Consider the following 21,269-nt stretch of genomic DNA (forward strand, 5'->3'; position numbering starts at 1 on the left):
ATAACATTTTTGTTTTGTTTTCTAAGTACCAGAAAACCAGGAGCTGAAGTCAGTCTTCAGACAGTTGTAACCAACATGAGACATAATGCAATAATGTAACGTAACGTGGCATATTTGTAACATTATGGGTCAACTAGATGGCGAGGAAAAAGTAAAGGAGAAATGAGTATTTAGTCATATTGGATTTGGCACTAGAATGACCAGTTATAACTCACAAACCAGCATACATTCAGTTATGTGTAATCTATCATCCTCTATGATGCTGCACTCGTAAATATAAAAATACTGCATGGAAAAAAATGTGCAATTAAGATTATACAGGAAATGCAACATTTCCAAAATATGCAAATTATTTTAAATACTCAATAATTGTGGCCATTTTGTCATTGATTCAACACACCACAGTTTTACTGTTTAACCTGATATAAAAACAAATGTCTGGATAATGCTGAGATTTGAGACATGAGTATGCAACGGACTTGTGGGCTGAATTGTTCTTTGGTTAAATCTGATAAAATGACCTTTCATTCCAGAAGTTACAACACTCCAAAACTAAAGGTTTATCATGAACCAACCCGCATCATGTGATCGAAATAACTTTGAGATGTGCTGCAACCTCCTGAAGAGGATGCTGTTTTTACAGGCTGTTTCTGTTCATTTCAGCAAGCATCCTTCAGGACATCTGCACACTGGAAAACATCTGCCATCCAGTGGACAGGGAAGGAAAAGCAACAGCTCTGGCCCCACACATGTAGACGTATTTGATAAACGTGTGCATCTTGAGGCTTCTGCTTTTGTTGCAGTTAAACTGCTGGCGCTGCAGTTCCACACGTAGATGATGATGGCTGAGTCTGCTCACAGTTGCTATGGATCTGTCAAACATCTTACAGTCCCTGTAAGATGTGTCGTCTTCTGCTTATCTATGTCTGTGGCAACAGTCTGCTGATTGAAGGGCTCCCTCCTCTGTCGAGCGAGTATCATGCCGTGTTCCTGCAACTGCTGACTGAACCCTGAGCAATACGAGATGAGACAGTGATAGGTTGTTCCTTGGCAATTTCACAGAATGACAAAGTGGGAGATGGAGCTGTTCTCTAAGCTCGAGGCTCCAGCCTCTGCGACAGTTCAAACAGAGTCTGCTGATTGTCGATGATATGAAGATAGTCGATGTAGGCTCGAACCTCTGAGCTGCTTTTCTGGGTGATTCCATTTCCTAGTTAGATAGAAAAACATTTTTTTTTGTTAAATATTTGATGCAGCAGCTATATATATATATATATATATATATTTTTTTTTTTTTTTTTTTGTTTGTTCTCAGTATTAGTTCGATATTTGAAAGACTAATTCTTGTTTTATTCTGTTATTTATTTTATTCAATTTAGAGCAAGCTTTTGCCCTGCTAAATTTGTTCTCTCTCTGCATTGCTGCATTAAGGCAAACTCAGAAATCCACATTAAAATTCCCACAAAGCCTTTAGAAAACCAGAAATTTTAAACCAGAAACTTACATATTGTTCATTTTCTTTTCTTTTCCTTTTTTCCAGTATTTTTATTTTCTTATTTATTTGATCACTTCTAGCTTAAACAAGACAAACTGTTGCCAAGAAATTGTGAAATAAGATATTTTCCATATTGATTTAACATCTAGAACACTGAAGTAATGAAGCAACCTTTAAAACATGCCTGATTTACCTGGAAGCCATGCAAAAATGCACAACATCTGGATCTAAATATACATAATGTGCAGTGGCTGCTATTTCCTCACCTGGTTAAATTAGATGACAGTGAATCTAATTCATCATTCCTTCATTTAAAGTTTCTCTTTCTGTAAGCTTGCTTGTCAAGTGAGTTTCTGGTATTAAAAACCTTGACCAGAAGAATATAATTTGTCTGGAGATTGATTAAACAAGAATAACTGAGTTAGCTAATAACAGCAATGTTGTTTTTTTTTTTTTTTTATTTTTTTTTTTTTTTTATATTAACCGATAATGCCAATATGTAAAAAGTTCATAACCAATAGTAAAAATGACAAATGCAAGAGCATAGCCTAAAAATCTAGAAAAGAGATTTATAAAATTTTCTTTCCTAAATTATGTTCATTGGGTTACAAAAGCAAAAGCAGCAGCATCAACATACAGAACCAAACTTTCATCGACATGTCATAAGTCACAAATTATTTTTACACCAACCGATTTGATCTCTCTGACACTGCCGGATCAGCCGCGCCATGTCTGCTATCATGTGCTGAAAATACAGATGGCCATTTGTTAAATATTTCAAATGCAGTTAATCTTTATATTTTCTGTGTTACAAACATTTCTAGAAATGCACAAACCTACCAGCTTTTCAAAGTTGACAAGGTTATCATGGAATGTCTTGTTGCCTTCATGAATGAATGTAATGTCTAAAACATAAACATGTTTGCATAGGGGTAAAAGATTAGTTTGTATATAAACCTCAAATTTGCCTGACAGAGGTGTGTCCTCCCTCATTTTTTTGTTTTATACACTGAATTATCAGAATAATGAGCATACCTTTCAAGAGCAGAGGAAGAAAGGGGATTTTTGGAGCCTTCATCTTCTTAAAGGAGTCCCTGTAGGCCTTGTGGTTCAGTGAGGGATCCTGTAAATTTGTTTGAAAATGGATGTAATCCTCAGAGAGCAGCTGTGTGTGCCTGTGCATGCAAACTTGTGGCAGGATTAGAGACCTAATGATCACACAAAGCCTCTGATATATGACATATTTTTAGCAATAAAAAGACATCTGTTTGAGAGAAACATTTGATTTGTATTTCTTGTTGGAGTGTTTGTGTTCCATACTGAGTACACTTACCGTGAGTGACTCCAGCTCTGAAAACAACTTTTTAAATTTGCCAGGAATTTTCTGTAGGGATAATAACAAATTATTCTTTTCACATGTTTCACTTACAGACATAAAGGTAACATAGCTAGAAAGGAATTCATGTGATAATAAAACAAGTTATACAACCTCCCATGTCTGACTAAGGCGACTGATGGCTGCAGCATTTAGGCCCATAATGATGGCAAAGAAACAGTTGAAGTTCCTCTGTGCTTTACAGCTGTAAAAGATTCATGTATTACTTCCAGGGATGCAAGTCATCAGCATGAAAGAAGATGCGTTTTACTTTCCCACCAGTAGAGGGAGTCATGTCCCCATGCATATCTACCTGTCTTACATAACACCAGTGTAATGAAACATATATGTCCACATGACAATTAATAAATGTTGATGTGCAAATGGTTGTAAATAAAGCTACATACTGGGCAGCAATCTTGATGAACTTCTTAATTAGCTGGATCCTTTTGCAGAGTGTTGTGCACAGCAGAACCTCAGTCATCACCCACAGCTGTACTTCATTGCAGCGCTGCAGAAGCAGCTCCAGTGCCATTGTGTACTTACTGCAAACATGGCGGTTGAAGGTGAAGTAGACCAGTTCTTGCTGTAACAGAACAATGTACACTCAGGTGTTGGGCAGAGCAGCATCACATCCTTATAGGCATACAGAAAGCAGTTCAGAAGCAAATAAGCATTCAAGTTGTGAGACAAACCTCATGCATTGAGCTAAAAATTGTCCACTCAAAGTCGGTGAGGGCAACAGCAACATCCCAAGTATTTAAACTCAGCATGCGAACCGTCCTCTGTTGCACCTCTGAATTGTCTGTGAATGGATTCTACAAAAAGGAAAATACTGTCAGTGAGTTCCATTACTTTACATATTGGGATGGGGATGAGCCAAACAAGCAGCATCCTCCCTGCAGTTCATCCATCCATCATCCATCCATCCATCCATCCAGTTTAATGATCTGATAAATACTTTATTTTCCATTCTGACCTCTATATCTTGTCTTCTGCATTCACTTAGAAAAATCTGTTTCTTATTAAGGTCCTTGTTTAGATGGCTTTACCTGATCTAGAACAAAAGCTAAAGCAATAATTTTTGTTCCTTTTCTATTTTTCCTTTTAATTAGTGTGCATCTGGATTTTTTTCTTTTTGTACTGCATCCATTCCTGGAGCTTTTTTGTCTCTCTTTTTAGCTATTTTAAATTCTTTCAGTTGTTTTTATTTTGGGTTACTTTCTTGCATATTTGCTGAGCTGGTTCTCGGTACACACAGTCCATGAAAAATAATTAATTACAATGTCATTCCTACCAACACCTCACAGAGGTCCTTCCTGCACACATGCAGCCTCTCCACCGACTGTAGAGAGTTGGAGAAAACCTTGTCCTGAGGCTGTAGAAGGAGTCTGCCTGCAGAACAGAAAACATATCGCAAACAGCAAACTGCCATTAAAATTTTGTCAGGTAGCATGTGAGCATCAGTTGTTAGAGATATGACTCTGTGCCAGGTTCTGCTCTGAGGATGCCAGTCGCTTCAGCCACTGAAAACACTGACTTAATATGACTGGATGGTAATAACAGCTATCATGTGTTCTAGAGCCGCTCAATACGGAAAGAAACTCTGTAAATATTTACTTTCACTAATGACATCTGAGCTGTAGTCGGCTGTGCTCTGGTGTTGAGCTGTGGTGCTTTATAACATGTCTTTCCCGGAATGAAAATCAGATTAGAAAACAAAGTTATTATTCATACTTATATCATACATATATACATTTGGAAGGGATTCACCTCCTTCATAAGTGATGGCCACAAGAACCAGCTCAGCTTGAGGGACATCCAGCCTTTCTGCCACTGTCTGCAACAGTTCCTGGACCACTGATTCAGAATGGACCCTCATAATTAGATAAGAGTCCATGGTGATATACACATGACATAACACTGGAAAGTGAAAAAATATTGTTTTATTAACTTTCATTACACAACAGATTTTACTGAACCACAACATCACACAAACAAATGGCTTCTGTAGACTTTTTCTTCAGTACTTGATTAAACATTTACTTTTCAGAGCTGATTCCAACAATCCTAAAAGTTTAGAAGTCATACAGTAAATCAGAATTCGTCATTTATGAACATTTCATTCATTCTCTGGAAAGACTTCCATTGTTTAACGGTTTAGACTAAATGTTTCCTTATCTTTACTTTGGAAACAATGTATGACGGGAAGAACGTGTGAAGAACATCATGTTTTATGACTTACCTTCCTTGGCCTCCCTCTGTGAGCTTCTGGAGTGGAGCCCGGACTCTTTTAAACTCAATTGGTGGAAAAGAGCTTTGCCCTAAAAGAAGGGAAATGCATGGATATTGACACATTCAGTCTGCCTGAGAACATATGACATTTCAACTGTTGCCACTGAACAATAACTTTTGCGAATAATGTAAGTACAGTGGTATTAACACCAGGTCTCTTCAGTAAACTTCTTTAAGTCTTAATTTTTCATAGAGAAAAAGAAAAGTCAATACCTTTCTGTGAGGTGAATATTCATCCACAGTACTGATAAAAGACAGAAAAAAATGAAATGAATCATGATGTGCTTAACCCATGTGCATCAGTTTTTCCCACTTCATATTCCTTTTAAAACAACCATTTTACTTCTGTCATGCATTAATACTTTCCTCAATTTATCTTCTGACATAACATCTGTTATGTAATATGTCAAGGGCCATTGTTACACACAGCAGATTAAATATTGCATTAATGTTGCACACTAGGGCCAGAAAGCTGGGTCAGCAATCTGTTGAAAGTTAAACCCTAAATTCTTAGTTGATTAATCCTGATGTGGGAAATTAAGTTTGTTCTTCAAAAAGAGATGATTAGTTATTTTATCAGCTCAAAGTGAATTTATTTTAAGTGTGGGCATCTATAGAGCTTATATATCATGATTCACCACTAAAGAAAAAAGCTGCAGAGCTAAAAAAGGCTATGCACTCTGTTCACATCATGATGTTTATCTTTGAAAACATTGGTGGAAGGGGATGCTAACAAGGTAAGACTTTTAAATAAATTTAATTTATTAGCTAACATTTTTCAGCTGTCCTTACCTGATAAGCTGATCCCCTGCTGCATTTTTTTAGTTTCACTATTTGTAAGTTTTGGACTATCTAACAACATGTCTTCACATGTAAAACATGATGTGAATGACAGAAAACCTATCAGGTGAATAAAGGGATGAGACGTCCAAAGTCATAAAGTGTTTTAAAATATAGGCGTAATCTAGTAATTACATGAGGGAATTAATTGTTGACTTATCCTGCTATGTAATGGTTCCACATGAAGTGAAATACACATGGTATTCAGCCATGTCCATGTGCTTCCACATGCAAACACAGTCACTGATCTGTTGATGACAGCTTAACCCTACACACACACACACACACACTCTATAATCAGTGTAAGAAAGCGTATTTTCTATAGACTATATACTCCTCTACTGTGTTTAGTCCATTATTGAAGCTCAGTGTCAAGGAGAGATTAGAGTGCTTAGTAGATTTTAGGCCTTCCAGCATGATCCCTGCATTTAATAACACTATTCTCCTCAGTTAGTCCTGGCTAGCATGATGGATAGCCCTGTGTCCATTATCATCCCTCTGCTTTTACTGGGCTCTGCATCACAAAAGGCATGTTGCCACAAAGCCTGCCCTAAGGGATCCCCTCTCAGAAGCCGGCAGCATCTCTGCGCTAATGAAAAACCTGACTCGCTCTGTCATTTCAAAACAAAGACAGTGATTTAACTCACTCTTTTCTTCCACGTTTTAACAGAATCCAATGAGGTCTGTGAGAGTTGTTATGCCACAGAATGATAAAGTCCAAGAAAACAGTCTTGTTCCAACTGTGAGCTCTCACAGTCATATGACTTTATGCTCTTTTTGCACAAAGGCCAGATGGAAGCTGATGGGAGGCCTCTGTCTATAAAAAAGTGACACCTTTTGACTTGGTAGCAGATTGCCTCAAAGCAGTCAACCTTGTCCTCCTCTGGTGTGGGACAGATTGTAAAATGCTCATAAATACACAAGAATGTCACTTGGTGACATCCACATACACAGTCCACTGTTGTAGGGTGGGTGTTGTGGATTCCCCTTCGTTGATAATATGAATAAAACAGAGTTAGGGAATGGTTTATAATGAGTGGCGGGTTGTAGTACTCCCAGGGGAGAAGCCCAGTTTGGAGGTGGAGGGGAGGGGATGCAATGGAAGAGAGGGTAAGGGGATATGGGCGTGGTAGGGATGATCATTGTGTGGTGTCAAAAAGCAATATGCTTTAATATTAAACCAAAAATATGTTACAAAGAGAAAAAAAAAATCAATAATGGTTACATGGAGGTCTTCATACACAGTGTTAAAAATCAAGACTGCTGCTCTTACAAAAAAAATTTAGTAAATAATTTATAAGAAAGAAATAAAGACTTTTCTTACGATGGCACATTATACAGGGAAATATAAAAGAACAATCAATTTTCATCTTTTGATTGATATTATTGATGCAACATCATTGTTTATGTGTGTATCCCATTGTTCTGTAGGCACAGATTGTGGATTTTACACTTACAGCCTTACTGCTGGGTAAAACTATGGTTCCGGTGCCTATGGCCTACTCTTGTCCCTCGAAGAACAACTAAAGAATACCTGATATAATCGTGACTGTCTTTTATTTTCTTGTATTCTGCTTTCTTTTTCATAATCATACATATATATATATATATATATATATATATATATATATATATATATATATATATATATATATATATATATAAAAGCCCAGTATATATATATATATATATATATATATATATATATATATATATATATATATATATATATATATATATATATATATATATATGTGTGTGTGTAAATGTAAAGTATGTCTCCTCTTGGTGCAATTGACCCTATGACTGATTTATGTACCATATTAACAGTGTTGGTTTTTTTTGGTTGCATTTTTCCCAAAATATATACTGTTAATGTCCTTTCTACATGAAAACAAATGAAATATAAATACGGGAAGAAGAAACATAAAGAAAAGAAGGTTGACTAAAAAGGTCTGCATACATTTATCAAGTGGGCAGTTAGATTAAAAGTGGAGCATTGCTTTTTCACACGATTACTTTATCTTACAGCAAGTGGAAAACATTTCTGGCAGCTTGTGAATAATTTTCAACATTTCAGGATTTCCTTCTTTTTTGGAGGTCTAGAATAAAGAGCTTGGTGACCTTCATGTTTCTGTACATAACACCCCAGAGCACTGCAATTACTTTTTGATTTCTGAATAGACTCATTGTTGAGAAGCTAAAAAAGGGAGCCTGATGAGAAGAAGTCAGTCTTTGTGTTCAAAGTCTTTTTTGAGACTTCCAGCAGTGGGACTTACTGGATGTTGTACAAAACCAGACATGATCAGTTTTTCCTTTTTGAATTTTCTGACCAGATTCTTAACTATTTTACTTCCAATGACGAGCAGTCAGCGTATGGCCACTTACTGTCTTCGATGCAGCTGGTAGAGTTTCTGCAGCTCTCCCACATCTTTTTCCAGAGCTGGGTGTTCATAAAGATCATCCAACACGTAACGGTACAAAGTCTGGAAGGAAATGTCAGCTTTCATTTTTTCCCCACATCCACTTTTTAGCTTTTTCTGCACAAGCTGTACAGTCTGCCCTACCTTCATGAAGAGTTTGACATGCTCATCTTCTCTCAGGAAGTCTTCACAGAGAGACATCCACTGAGACACCAGGTGCAGAAGTTTTTGTTTCCTCTCCAAAGCCTCTTTCCGATCCTCTTTGCATCTGTGTCGCTTGGTGCAGTAGGTGGAAGTTGGTTAAGGATTGTATTAGCTTACATCAAATGCATCATGCAGTCTGGCATGAGTAGACTGATGTTTAATGATAATTTGAAAAAGTTCCTGAGGTGAATTACTATGTAATATTTTCTTCTGAAAACTTAAAAGGATATTGTCTAAGCAGAGCTTGACATAAATCACCAGTAGACATGAATACTGGGTAGGTCAATAGGAAGTCGTCCATAAGTGTATCTGCAAATAGATAAACATGATAAATAATAAAGAAAAAAAAGTACTTATCTAAGTGATGCAGTTTAGAAAGATAGTTCCACCAAATAAATGAAACCCTGAAGCAAGACGAAAAAAGCTTAATTGTGCACAAACATGCCTCATTAATGCTGCAAGATGCTGAAGGGCAGAAGCATTACTGACCTCGTCAGCTGCATGATTAATGCCTGCTAAGCTGCACATACAGTAGGTTTTTCTTTTCATTCATATGGTCGGAATTTTTCCTCTTACACTTTAATAACACCACGAGAAGTCATTATTTACTGTCAAATATCACTTAATATTTGCCATGCAAAGACGTCTCAGAGGCAAACACAATGTGAGGGAGTTTTACATCACTGTTGATGGTCGGTCTAAAAAAAAGAAACAGAGGAGTCTTCAGATCTATTTTGCTCAAACAAGTTCGCACAAGCCTTTTCAGGCATTATCTTCACTCTCACACATTGAACACAGCAGGCTGCATCGGTGAAGATAAGCCAATAATGTTAATGTGTCAGCTGACTCTTCCTGACCTCAGATGAAGTCTGGGTTTTCATTGCTATTGTCTCACAGGGAAGCAATCTGATTTTATTCATCGTATTGTGTTTAGATGGATTCATTTGCTACCAGTGTATCCTTTCACAATTTCTTTTCAAGGTTACACATAGAATTTATTTCTGGCAATGCAATAAATCAACACAGGTCAAAAAAGATCCCTAAAAGCTCCCTGTAACAAGAACTGCGTTATCAATTTATATTTGGGATTAAATTCTAAATATTTTTTTGGAGTCATTTTGAGAATTGTAAAAAATCATTTCTAATAGAACATCTAAAATGTGAGCAGCTGTTTAGCTTATAATGTTAGCTTGCAGATGAGAAATTGTCTTGAGATTAAGAATGGAAAAGATAAGAGCTCCAGCTTCTGAACACATTGCTCGGCCAACATCTTAAAAAATCCAATTAGAGCCAACCTCCTCTCAAGCCTCTGTAAGGGTTCCTCACATCCAGAATTATAAATTGTTCCCTTTAATTTCGCTGGCTTCCTGAGGCCTTTGTGTGCGTTCTGGTCCACAAGACTCCCTGGCATCATTATGTTAATCCGCTCAGAGCAGCTGTGGATGCATCACTCACTGCTTATGAGCAGTCACTCACATGTACATCCAGCATCCATAAAGAATACAGTAACTCACCTTCTCACAGAAAGCCCATGACCAAGAGGACCAACACCACCACAACCCAGATTGTGTAGTATTGCAGTTTTACACACACATTTACCATGCTTACTGACTTACACTGATGGTTACATGTGTGTTTTCTCCAAGCTATCTTAAGTGGAACACTTTTTCTCAGGAGTAACAGCTTTACTACTCCCAAGGCTGTACAGTTTGCAGCTTTTCTGTTGTTGTAAAGCAGAATAAATATTTAATTCAATCACCAAAAACTGTTTTTTCAAATTCTTACTGATTACATAGCAAGAGGAGGGGGGACATTAGTGCTGGACAGAGCAATGAGACATTTCATAAAACAAAGACATGTGAGTATTAAATTTATAAATTTTAGGAATACGCTTCAGCATCCTGCTGGGATTATTTGTGAATCCATGTTTAATATTCTTTGGATGTGCTTTATTAGAGAGGCCTTATTTGACATATTAAACATATGTCCTACACTTCTGTTAGTCCTCTGTCACATATGGTCCATAACAAAATTGGCCTCCTTTTCAGAGAAATTGCAGAACTGATTAATTCATTTTACCCGTCTCTGTAGCATGAAATCAATCAAATCGACAATACAATTTTGCATTTGTCTACACAGCTTTAGGTTAAGTATATTAATATGCGATCCACAAGAATCACAGGGGGGCTTTAATCATTTCCTTTATAGAGCTTGACTCCAATGTTCGTTCACATAATGTGATGTTTCTTTCCACTCTACTTAGACATCATCATTTCTCGACATGGTGCTTTGGTGAAATGACTGGAACATCCTCTCATTAAAATCCTTAAATGTTCCATTACAGATTTTTCTCTGGTGGCAATGTGCACACCTGATCTGTGCAGCGCAGGAATCAGGAACAACTCTTGAGAGTGGGCACAGGTAAAACTGCAACATTGTGCGTTTGTGAGCTCAAAGGAAACACAAGAACATCAGACAACTACACAGCAGCGGTTAGCAGTTTTGTCTTCTCTTCAACATACTTGAGGTAATTTTAGAAAAGTGTCACCACTTGCATTAAGACAGAATGCTTCTGTGCATTTTAATGGCATACACTTATGAACAGAAGTGCTACCACAGTGAGGTTAAACTGTCTTCCTGACACACAATTGACAGCAAAAACGATGTCATGTTGCTTCACAGTTTCTGTCGACCAGCTTTAGAGAAATACTGAAACAGCACCCTGCTGCATGTTCAGATAAAGAGGTTCATCCAAATCTTTTAGAGTCAAAATATCTCATACTGTTGTACTTCTGTTACACTGAACTTCCAAAGACATGCTCAGCAGCTGCACTCGCCCAGAGCACACACAACCTCTGTTTTCACACAATCACAGCCAGCAAGACTACTAAACATTACAGCATCATGCTGAGTAATATGGAAGAATTTCCTTTAATACAGCTACAATGATATGCACTAATGGTGAATCATTTATGAACAACATATTGCCCTCCTGCGGCCAGCAAGCTTTAGCCACAATGTTGATGATAAACACTGATATATGAGTAGATATGTGGTGTAATAGAAAATATATATCTCTCTAAAACATGTAAAGGATGCCCTGCACTCCAGAGAGGACATTGAGATCAATTCCATTAAGAAATAATGATTGCTGATATCTGATTCATTTGTCTTCATCAATGAACACCTCATTCTCTTGGGGAAAATCTGCGTTTCTTTTCTTTTTTTCTCCTTGTTTCCACTTTCTTCCTCTGTCTGACTGTGGTGCTGCTCTCAGTCGTCATCTCTCATCGAGCTATCTCTCCAGCTTCAGCAACAGAGGATTTCCTCTGCCTTGGCAACAGTGCCACAATTTTATGTACCTGCTGGGATGAGAGGAAGTGTGTTGATTTGTCATTGCGGTGAGGCTGGAGTGGATGTCGCACAATCTGTTAAAACCTCACTCAAAAGATATGAGAAAAGCTGATCTCTGTCAAAGGCTTTAAAAAGGAACAGAGTGAAACTCTGGCAATCACAGCGCATGATTAACCCAGTGATACTGCCCACAGGGGGCTGCTGTCCCAGCTTATTATGGAAGGAAGGAGGTGGGGAAGGGCAGAAGTAAAACAAAAAGTGGCAGTACTTTTTTCTTTTCAATCTATCTTTCATAAACACACACACACACAGAGAGAGCTTTTGCATCAGCACAGCATCTTAGGATTTGTACATCATATGGTAAAAGACTCATCTAGACTCATTTTTTTGGCTCTAAAATACAGAATGCTTTTGTACACGTTGACATAGCAGAGTAAGGTAAAATATGATAAGAAAGGTTTTTCTTGACACAAAAGTATAAAGCTGACCTGATTCTTTCCCCTGTGTTGTCCCTCGGTCGTCCTCCAGGGTTAGGTCATTCAGCAAGTGCTCCAGGATCTTCTCTGGGGTCCCTGACACCACCATGTACCTGTCAGACACAACAGAGTCAGCGGACGAGTCCTCGTCAATAGAGGACATGGATCGGCTGCTGCTCCACTCCTCCTCTCCCTCTGTGCCCTCATCATCTATGTAGCGAAAGTAGGGGACGTCAAAAGTGGGCATTGTCACCGGCTCTGCCCGGCTTGTGCTGTCACCGCTGCTGCTCTCCTCTGAGCCCTCCTCATCTTCCTCATCCTCCTCCTGCTCCACCAAGGCAGCATACAGGAGCAGTCTGCTCTCATCCTGCTGGAGGTTCAGAGGCTGTGGACGAGATCCCATCCTTGGAGAGTTCCTGTACCCTTACACCAGCTGTGGATGTTGCTGCATGACACCTCCACAAATGTATCCATACACCTCCAGCAGTTACAGGATGGTGCACTGCTCTCTGTTCTTTCCAGCAAACTATCCTGGTACGGTCGCGACTGAAAAACCCTTTGAATGACCTGAATGGGAAGGCTGCCAACAGCGCTCTGCCTCACAGCCCCATGCTGCTTACTTATATGTATCCAGTGTAATCATTTATGTGCTGGGAGCTGCGATGTAAGTATGCCTGACTGAATGTGTGATCCGCAGAGACAGAAAAGGAGAATGATGAGAGACGGAGTGCTGAGGGAGAGAAATTATGGGAGGGAGGGAGGGAATCTAGAAGGGGAGGGGAAGTAGAGAGGCTTACCTCCTGTTCCTTGCCTCCACATTCCCTCCTCCCCTTACCGATGCAGTAAGGGCTGGCTGCTCTGACGACACTCTCTGGAGAACGAGCACATTGTGGCCCCTCTCTCTCAGACACAAGCGGACTGCCTCGTCACTCCGGGGCTGGCGAGAGAAAAGCACGGGAGGAGGGAGGTGAGGATGGAGTGTGTCATCACCAAGGAGATTCCCTCGTATTTCTCTCCTGCTCACACAAATCACCACTGATTTCCATCATAATACTCTGTCAAAGACAGCACTGCAAATGAAGGAGGATTTCCATATATCATAATTTAGTCCTTATCACGGGGGCCCATTCAGGGATTAACATAAATGAGCCACATAGATTCATGCGTAGAGCCAATTAAATTATGGCTAGTGTCTGGGGACAGTCTATTTCAAGCTGTCATATCACACAGTGCATACTAACAATGGTTTAGTGGTTCAGAGTTCACCTTTGAATTTAGTTCACTTAGTGACTGACTTCTTAAGGTGTCAAGCGCACATCTCAGTCACGGAAGTACCTAACCAATCAAACCTTCTGTGAAACTCAGTCATATATGTATTGTGAGCCCTAATTTAATTGTATGTTAGCGTAAAATATTTTTCATGCCACATTAAAGTCAACCTACAAGATAAATAAATAAATTAAACTTTCATTTGAGCTCATTTTTATTTCAATTCAGTGTTCATTTGACAATAGATGTTGTTTTAACTCGTATTACTTCATTTACATATCTGAAAGTAAGCATATCAATATTTCATTTATTTGACAACACACTGACTAAACAGAGACTAATTACCATCCATTAATATTCAGGATTGCTCTGCTTCCTAATGCAGGTAGACTGAGCAGGTTATTTAATCTCTTTCTGCTTGGCTAAATCAGCAAGAACATCAAATCTCTGCCTCATCTCCCTGCTAAGTTTTCTAGTTACTCATCCCTGAAAATCACACTGAAAAGAGAACAGCAGGGACATTCAGGTAAAGTACACTGATGCAGAATCTTTCTGTGCAGTTCTGAGCAGTGGAGTAATGTAAATAAATGGTTGCACCACTAATTTGCCCAAAAGCCCCCCCCCCACCCCCCCCACCCCCCCCAAAAAAAAAAAAAAAAAAAAATGCACAATATGGATGACCTGGAGAGTTTGAGATTTATTTAACTGCCATATTATTTTTCAACATTTGCACAATGTTGATACTTTTCATTTCCATGTCTAACTTTTTTTTATACTGTTGCACATGAAACAGAACATATTATGTAAAATGTTTCATAACAGAGATATTATATATATAATTTCATTATAATTCTGGCAACAAACTTTTGTTTGCATAGCTTTTAATTTCATTCAGTAAATATTGCAAACTTTCATGAGTTTTTAGTTTTTTATTTAGAAAAACACCCAAAAGAAAATTTTTAGTTTAAAAGCTGCATGTATTTAGAGTAAACTCAGCCCCACTACTTGTGATTACTTATTCTTAGTTTAATGGTTCAATACACGCCATGTCTAACATCTAATAAAGACATACATAATGTTAAAAAAAAGTGATTTGCACTCTGTTACTGTATGTGATATACATCAGAGAAGATTTTTAAATTGGTACAAAAAAACATTAACAGATAAAAGAACTTTATTAATGTAAATTTCACACATGACCCAGAAATCTCCATTTCAGAAGCAATGAAATACACCAAATATTTTTAACTTTGTTCTATATTTCTTGGGATTTTACTAAGATCGTTGCTCATTTATCATTGATCCTCTCATTTACAGAAACATCTCTGTTTGTGAAAACAGAAAATTAGTCTTTCTTTCTTTTGACTGAAAACTACTGCCAACATGAGGTACAAAAAGATCAAATAATTATGTAAACTTTGTCACATTTGCTATGCTGTATCCTCTTCACTTAACAAGCTTAACACTAAGAAAATGTATTTTCATTAATGGCTCAATATCTTTGTCTCAGCAGTCTGTTTAAAAATCAATATATCTAACAAAGGGGTTTGTTTCAGCTACTGAAGTATAATGATTTCTGATACAAGCGTGAGTGTTTAGATCAGATTTATTGGTTTTACTTAGGAGTTCAGTATATGCATAGTCATCCTGCATCAGGGTTAACCCCTCCTCCACTCTCCAGCCATCAGTCGGTGCAACACAAGCCTCTGTTCATGCTATTAGCCAGGGCAGTCAGGCTGGAAGTGGCTACAGTTTGCTGCTTTAATAGCCTTTTGTAGAGAAGCATACAGCATTCTTCAGTTTAGCATGGTTTCCTTGCACATTAACACTTACAAAAGGACAAAATGGGTGCTCAACAGATAAGATTCCACACAAGAACGTGCTCACATGTATCTAACACAACAGTTGTGTTTACAAGTCCCTAAGCCTTATTTCTGAATGCTTTACAGTCAAGGAGGTGCATCTAAAAAGATAGTGAGAATTAACTGCATTATTTGGCAGTATTTCCCATGATTCATGGGAAGCACATCTCATGAATTTTTTCCTGTTGCAAACGTGCATATATGCAAACAAACTGGTCCTGCGTAATGAAAGCAGTGAAAGGGTGTGTATTTCCCATCACAAGACTTCTAAATATGGCAAAAATAAAAAAGAATTAGAAAATTCCCAGAAAGGGGAGGCTGCACTGACTAGCTTCCTGCTTCTTGGGAAGTTAAAAATACGTTAGTGGTTCTATCTTAATCAACACATGACGCACACGGTGTGATTTTAGCTCTGTCAAATTCATCAGAATAGACAGGTTTTATCCCATAAAGCATGACAGCAAAGCCGGTGTTTCTGTAGATTGTAAAAGTCTTCCTGTCCTCACAATGAATTATTGATCCTGCCTGAGCTTTTCAACACTCGTGCTCACCATGCTTTGGGCTCTGTGGTTAATAATGTCCTCATCCAAAAACCAAACCAGCAGAGCCGTTTTAAATGATGATTGTAGTGAATCAGAGCATCAGGCAACACAAGTCCTTCCCTAACCATAAAACTGTATCTGAAAAATCCACCCAACATAAAAGAAATTCAGACCAAACATGACTTTGTCTTTCTTTAGTTAGAGGGATCCCTCTTGCCTGCATACTGGGACACATAAAATGCTTAAAATGCCTGAAGGTTTCAGCCCTGACTAGAGTGCAGATGTGTCCTAATTCCTCTCAACCAATAGTGTAGATTCTGCAGAATGGTAAGAAGAAGGTAACATAAAGTCTTTATGAAAAGACCATGTTCTGATGCAGGAATGAGGACTTTCAGCCTTTAAGCCCTGAACACCTGCTAAAGCAACTCATAAAATTTACTTTTTTAGGTTTGCAGAATCTTTTTTTCAGATTTATTATTTTTTCAACTGCATTGTTCTTATCTTTAAAAAATTGTTGTTTTTTCTGAAACATTTGGAGTTTTGTTTTCTCCATGTTTTATGTTTTATCCCAATTTTTGGTTTCTAAAGCATTTTTCTCTGTGTATCAACTCAAGGCAACCACAGGGATTGATTAAAATGACTGCAAATAAAAACATGTGCATGTAAAGAAAAGTCTGTTTTTGCCTTTTGAGAAGAATAATCAGACCGTCATCAGCAGGAAAAATTGAATTAAAAAATTAACATTATCAAAAAGAGATTAAATAATGCTGCATTAGATACATCTGAAAACACACAAGCTCACTATTATCTCAGCTGTTATATGACATGTAGAAATATTGGCAACTGAGGTTAAATATATGGGATCAACGAAAAGGTTTTTTTCTTTAGCAAAAAATAATATTTTACAATAAATTAATTATACATGGTCTCTGAACTACACTATCAAAAGAAATGTCCTTATTTGGACTAAAGGAGATTGCCTGATGTTCACAACCTACCTGCCCCTGAATTCCTCACCCATATCCATATGTGGGTTTACAGCCTAATGTATACTAAGCAGCCCTGCTTGTAACAGCTGGGATTTAACTAACATCTAAGCTCTCTGATGCATCAACTTAGATATTTATATGAGTCAGATGTGCTTCATGGCATCATTGTAACATCACTTTAAACCACTCCACAGTCAAGACACATAATCCCACATGATACCAACATTTTCAGATCATGTCAAGCATTAAATACCAACTTGACTGGCCATTTTCACTGGAGTCACAAGTGTACTTGTGCTAATATCCCCTTCCTTTTTTATCCTTTATCCTTCTAAATATAAGACACTTTGTACTTGTTCAGCATTAAAGCAACATAAAAAAAACCAACTGATTGTTGTATTATGTAAAGCACTAACATTTGATCAAACACAGATTAGTGGATTGTTAGTTAATACCAGCATAAATAGAGAGATATTGCTCTATTATAAAAGAAAGGTCAGGGATCTGACGTACGGGAACCCACCCTGACACCACACAATGTATTGGCATGGTGGTCTGGCCACCTACGTCACCTTTTCCTGCAATTGTCTTTTAGTTCAGCAAGCAAATACAGCTGGCAGGAAGGGAGAAGCTGAGCCCACCACAGGGTTAGCCAATCAGGTGGCTCCTGGGCAGCTAACAGCCGGATGATGTAATGTTTTTTTAAAAAGTGCAGACTGGAGAGAACGAACAGTTTGTGCACTAATGTTTTCTGTCGTGAGAGATGTCAGTCAAGGTGCTTTGGAGCAACCTGTCCCCCCGACCTCCACCAATAACTGAAGATGCTGCCATTCTAAACAATTTACAGTTTTGTCCTGTGGAAAGAAGAAGGCTGTACAATCTTTTAATCCAAAGTCTTTCATATGTTAAGCAAATAGAACCTCAGGTAAAAAATCAACACAATGTGTTGTTTACTGAATAAAAAATAGTACCTGATTCAGTAGATTGCTGAACACCTTTACCAGTAATATTTTAGGTCCTTTTCTATATGATGACGTAATAAATCCATCACATTGTTGTGGAATTAGAAAGAATCAATCAGCACAGCTTCAGTTGTAAGTTTCTAAACTCTTCGTTATCTGTCACATCAGATTAATCAGGTTGATATCTAAACTTTAGGTCACTGTATAATCTTATTTCTTCTTTTTATCGCATCTCTTTATCAGAAAGCTGGCATCAGTTTCGATACTAAAACACTTTTGTAAATAAAAGAGTCAAGTCCTATGAAGGACTTAACGACTACATGGTGATCAGCTTTTAACTGGAAACACGTCCATATCATCACCTCATTAACATCATGCTTGACAGATCATAAAAGGTCTGATATCCAAACTTTTCAAGTTTTCAACGCTGAATGCTAATATATGGATAGCAATTGCATGTTTAGAATTAAAATAAAACAAAAAACATTAATTATCAATTGTACATTGACAGGCAACAACACCTGCTTTTCTAAAATAACTGATGATGTCTCAGATGTCTCTGAGCAGAAAGATGCTGAAACTTTTTCTTTTAATGAGGCGATCATAGTCAGTAATTATCAAGTTAATTCAATAAGCATGCTTCTTCATGTATATCTATACTCACCGCCCCCCCCCCCCCCCCCCCCCCTCCTCTGTTTTGTCTGAATTCTTGTTTTCATACATGACACATTTTAATGTTTTATTAATTATCTGAGCTTGAATTCATTTAATTTGAAAACCTGCTAAGGAGCAGACAGTTTTTTTTCATGTCATGATATTTAGGAGCCAAAGTCACCAGATCCTAATCGAACAGAGCACCTTTGGGATGTAGTAGAACGGGATGTGCAGCCAACAAATCTGCAGCACCACCTTGATGCTACAATGTCCATAAGAATCTAAATCTCTGATAAATTTTTTCAATTTTTGAATCTTTGCCACAATCAATTAAAGGGAGTTCTGAAGGCATAGATTGGTCCAAATGGATAGTACAAGTTGTCCCTAATTAAGTGGCCATTGAGTGTATATAACCCGTGTGTGCATCTCCTCTGTAACAGTTTAAACACAGTCTTGTTCTAGTTCATTAATGAAGCATTTTGCAAAGCAGCACGATATACACCAGAGTATAGTAGTCTGTCTGACATGTTCACACTGATAAGGCATTGCTGTTCTATTAAATATGTCCAACAGTTCAGTATTTCATGGTTACACTGTGTGTTCAGCTGAGTTACTGAAAGTTTAGTAGCAATTGTTAAGATATTTTATTTGTTTGCAGTAAAATCAGTCTTACCTCTTGTGTCATTTCTGGGCTCTTGCTGTGGTTTTGCAGGAAGCGGCATCCATCCTTTGCCAGTCTCTGGACCATCTCCAGTCTGGACAAGTCTTCCTTGTCACGTATGATGCACTTGTTCCCCTGCTGCAGCGCAGGGGACACAGAGAACATGTACCTGAGGCCGCAGTCCCACGACATTGTCAGCAGACAATTTACTGGCTTTCCAGCTGGCAAAATGACAAAAAGTGAGCTCACACAACTCTTACAAAAACTATCAAAGGTGTGCAGGTCCAAAATTAAAGTCTGTGTAACACTTGTCCGTGTCTGCAGGTGCGTAACCAAATGTTTTTTTCACTGCAGCCAAAGTAAAATTCAGTTGTTATATGTGCTATTCAGCTCTGCAGCAGAGGGTGCACATAGAAAGGACCTCATCCAGGTCCTGGACTCCAGGAATCATTCTGTAGCTGGCTGGACCAAATGAGAATGACAGAGTTCCTCTCTACGTCCTTCTTGTGCCTTTCACCACAGGGGAGGGGAGTAAGCTTAGCGCCCTTTTGGTTGAGGAAACATCTGGTGAGCCGGACAGTCCCAAAAAAGGAAGTTTCGAAATCAGGAAAGCCAGGATTCAGGACAGGGCAGGGTAGTGGTGGGTCAAGGTTTTGTTAGGGTGGAGATGTTTTACAAGTGAATTGGATTAAGATGACACAATAAATCTTATGTTGTAGGTATGAAGGAATACAACACATAAACTACATGGTACGTTCAAGCATCTGTTAATAATCACAACACATGTAGAAAGATAAAAAGACCCAATAAGATCAGGGAATTTTCTATTTTGTTCAATATTCTGCACAATTAAGACTTGTGGTCAGAGCTTAATTTCATTCATTTTTCAGCAAGTACTAAATTATGTATGCTACATAGTAAATCTTAATAAACATGTTTTATTTACCAGTTTACAAAAAACACTCAGTGTGTTAACATTTCCAAGCGGTAGAGTTAATACTAAGCCTTCTGTTTCATATCAATAATTATTATTATTTTTTAATCTTGTTGAATTTGTTTCCTGTTTTGTTAAACTGTCTGTCAAACATCGCATGTGTCTACAAAACCTCTCCGATGTGTCCAGCTCGGTTGGTCAATACCTTAGTGAGCATACATATGGACCAGTGTGATTCAATATTGATCAAAGTAAAGCAAGGACATCTTTTTTTTTCTTTTTTAATATGAGCACTTTATCTATTATTGTTATATCTTTTCCCTTCTGTCAGCAGTGTGATGCTTGACTGGGTCCAAGCAAAGCCATTCAATTGCACTGCTGCTCCGTACTGCTGATGCAGCAAACGGCTGAATGAGAAAAGGTCCTCATCTCTAGGTGGTATTTCTCTGTCATGTGAGGTCCAGTTCCATCACTCTACTGTCCTCTATCTGTTCTTTAGATGTACCTGATTAAGAAAATTGCCTTCCTACCGTATATTTTGCATACTGCACAGATCTAGGAAAAGTAATTGGATGATTTTAAGTGAAGCAGAACTGGCCATCGAACCTCATGGCATGGATTTTAGACTTGCAAGTTAGCATTTTACTAACAAAAAGAAAGAGAAGATTCCTTAGTGAGACAAAGCCAGGAGGACAAATCAAGCTCTAATGTGCTACCACTGACCCAGTTTCTCAAGTAAATGAATTACAAAGTAAAAAACGCCAGAAGCCAAATTTGTTAGCGAGCTTGATCCAGTACTGCTCTGTGTAAGCAGGGACTGCTACAACCTTGGGAGGTGCTCTGCTACAGCAGGCCTGCAGCGTGGTAAAGAGTAAGAAAGTGATGAAATTCTCCTAAGCTTGTTACAGAATCCCAGTTCAAGACATTACCCATT

At 38.1% G+C, this 21,269-nt stretch overlaps 1 protein-coding gene across 1 annotated transcript; it reads right to left on the reverse strand.

The window, feature by feature from the left end:
- Positions 1 to 19,850, reverse strand: rapgef5b (Rap guanine nucleotide exchange factor (GEF) 5b). Its single transcript, XM_079240859.1, has 18 exons — positions 19,414 to 19,850; positions 13,260 to 13,399; positions 12,475 to 12,575; positions 8,863 to 8,941; positions 8,573 to 8,717; positions 8,394 to 8,491; positions 5,379 to 5,409; positions 5,116 to 5,194; positions 4,644 to 4,793; positions 4,168 to 4,265; positions 3,566 to 3,688; positions 3,278 to 3,456; positions 2,985 to 3,075; positions 2,829 to 2,879; positions 2,531 to 2,618; positions 2,336 to 2,400; positions 2,186 to 2,240; positions 1 to 1,210 (listed from the first exon to the last, which is right to left on the reverse strand). The coding sequence occupies exons 1-18, from the start codon at positions 19,591 to 19,593 to the stop codon at positions 1,092 to 1,094; spliced, it is 1,872 nt and encodes a 623-aa protein (XP_079096985.1). The 5' UTR covers positions 19,594 to 19,850; the 3' UTR covers positions 1 to 1,091.
- Between the last annotated feature and the right edge of the window lie 1,419 nt (positions 19,851 to 21,269).

This window comes from Telmatherina bonti (assembly GCF_933228915.1).
Source record: "Telmatherina bonti genome assembly, chromosome: 5".
In the NCBI taxonomy this organism is placed as follows: domain Eukaryota; kingdom Metazoa; phylum Chordata; class Actinopteri; order Atheriniformes; family Telmatherinidae; genus Telmatherina; species Telmatherina bonti.

Coding starts and splice junctions, on each gene's coding strand:
- rapgef5b (XM_079240859.1), bottom strand. CDS start 19,593: ATGTCGTGGGACTGCGGCCTCAGGTACATGTTCTCTGTGTCCCCTGCG. Junction 12,576..13,259: donor GTGGAGGCAAGGAACAGGAG/GTAAGCCTCTCT, acceptor TGTGTCTGACAG/GTACATGGTGGTGTCAGGGA. Junction 8,718..8,862: donor TGTCAAGCTCTGCTTAGACA/ATATCCTTTTAA, acceptor ACCAACTTCCAC/CTACTGCACCAAGCGACACA.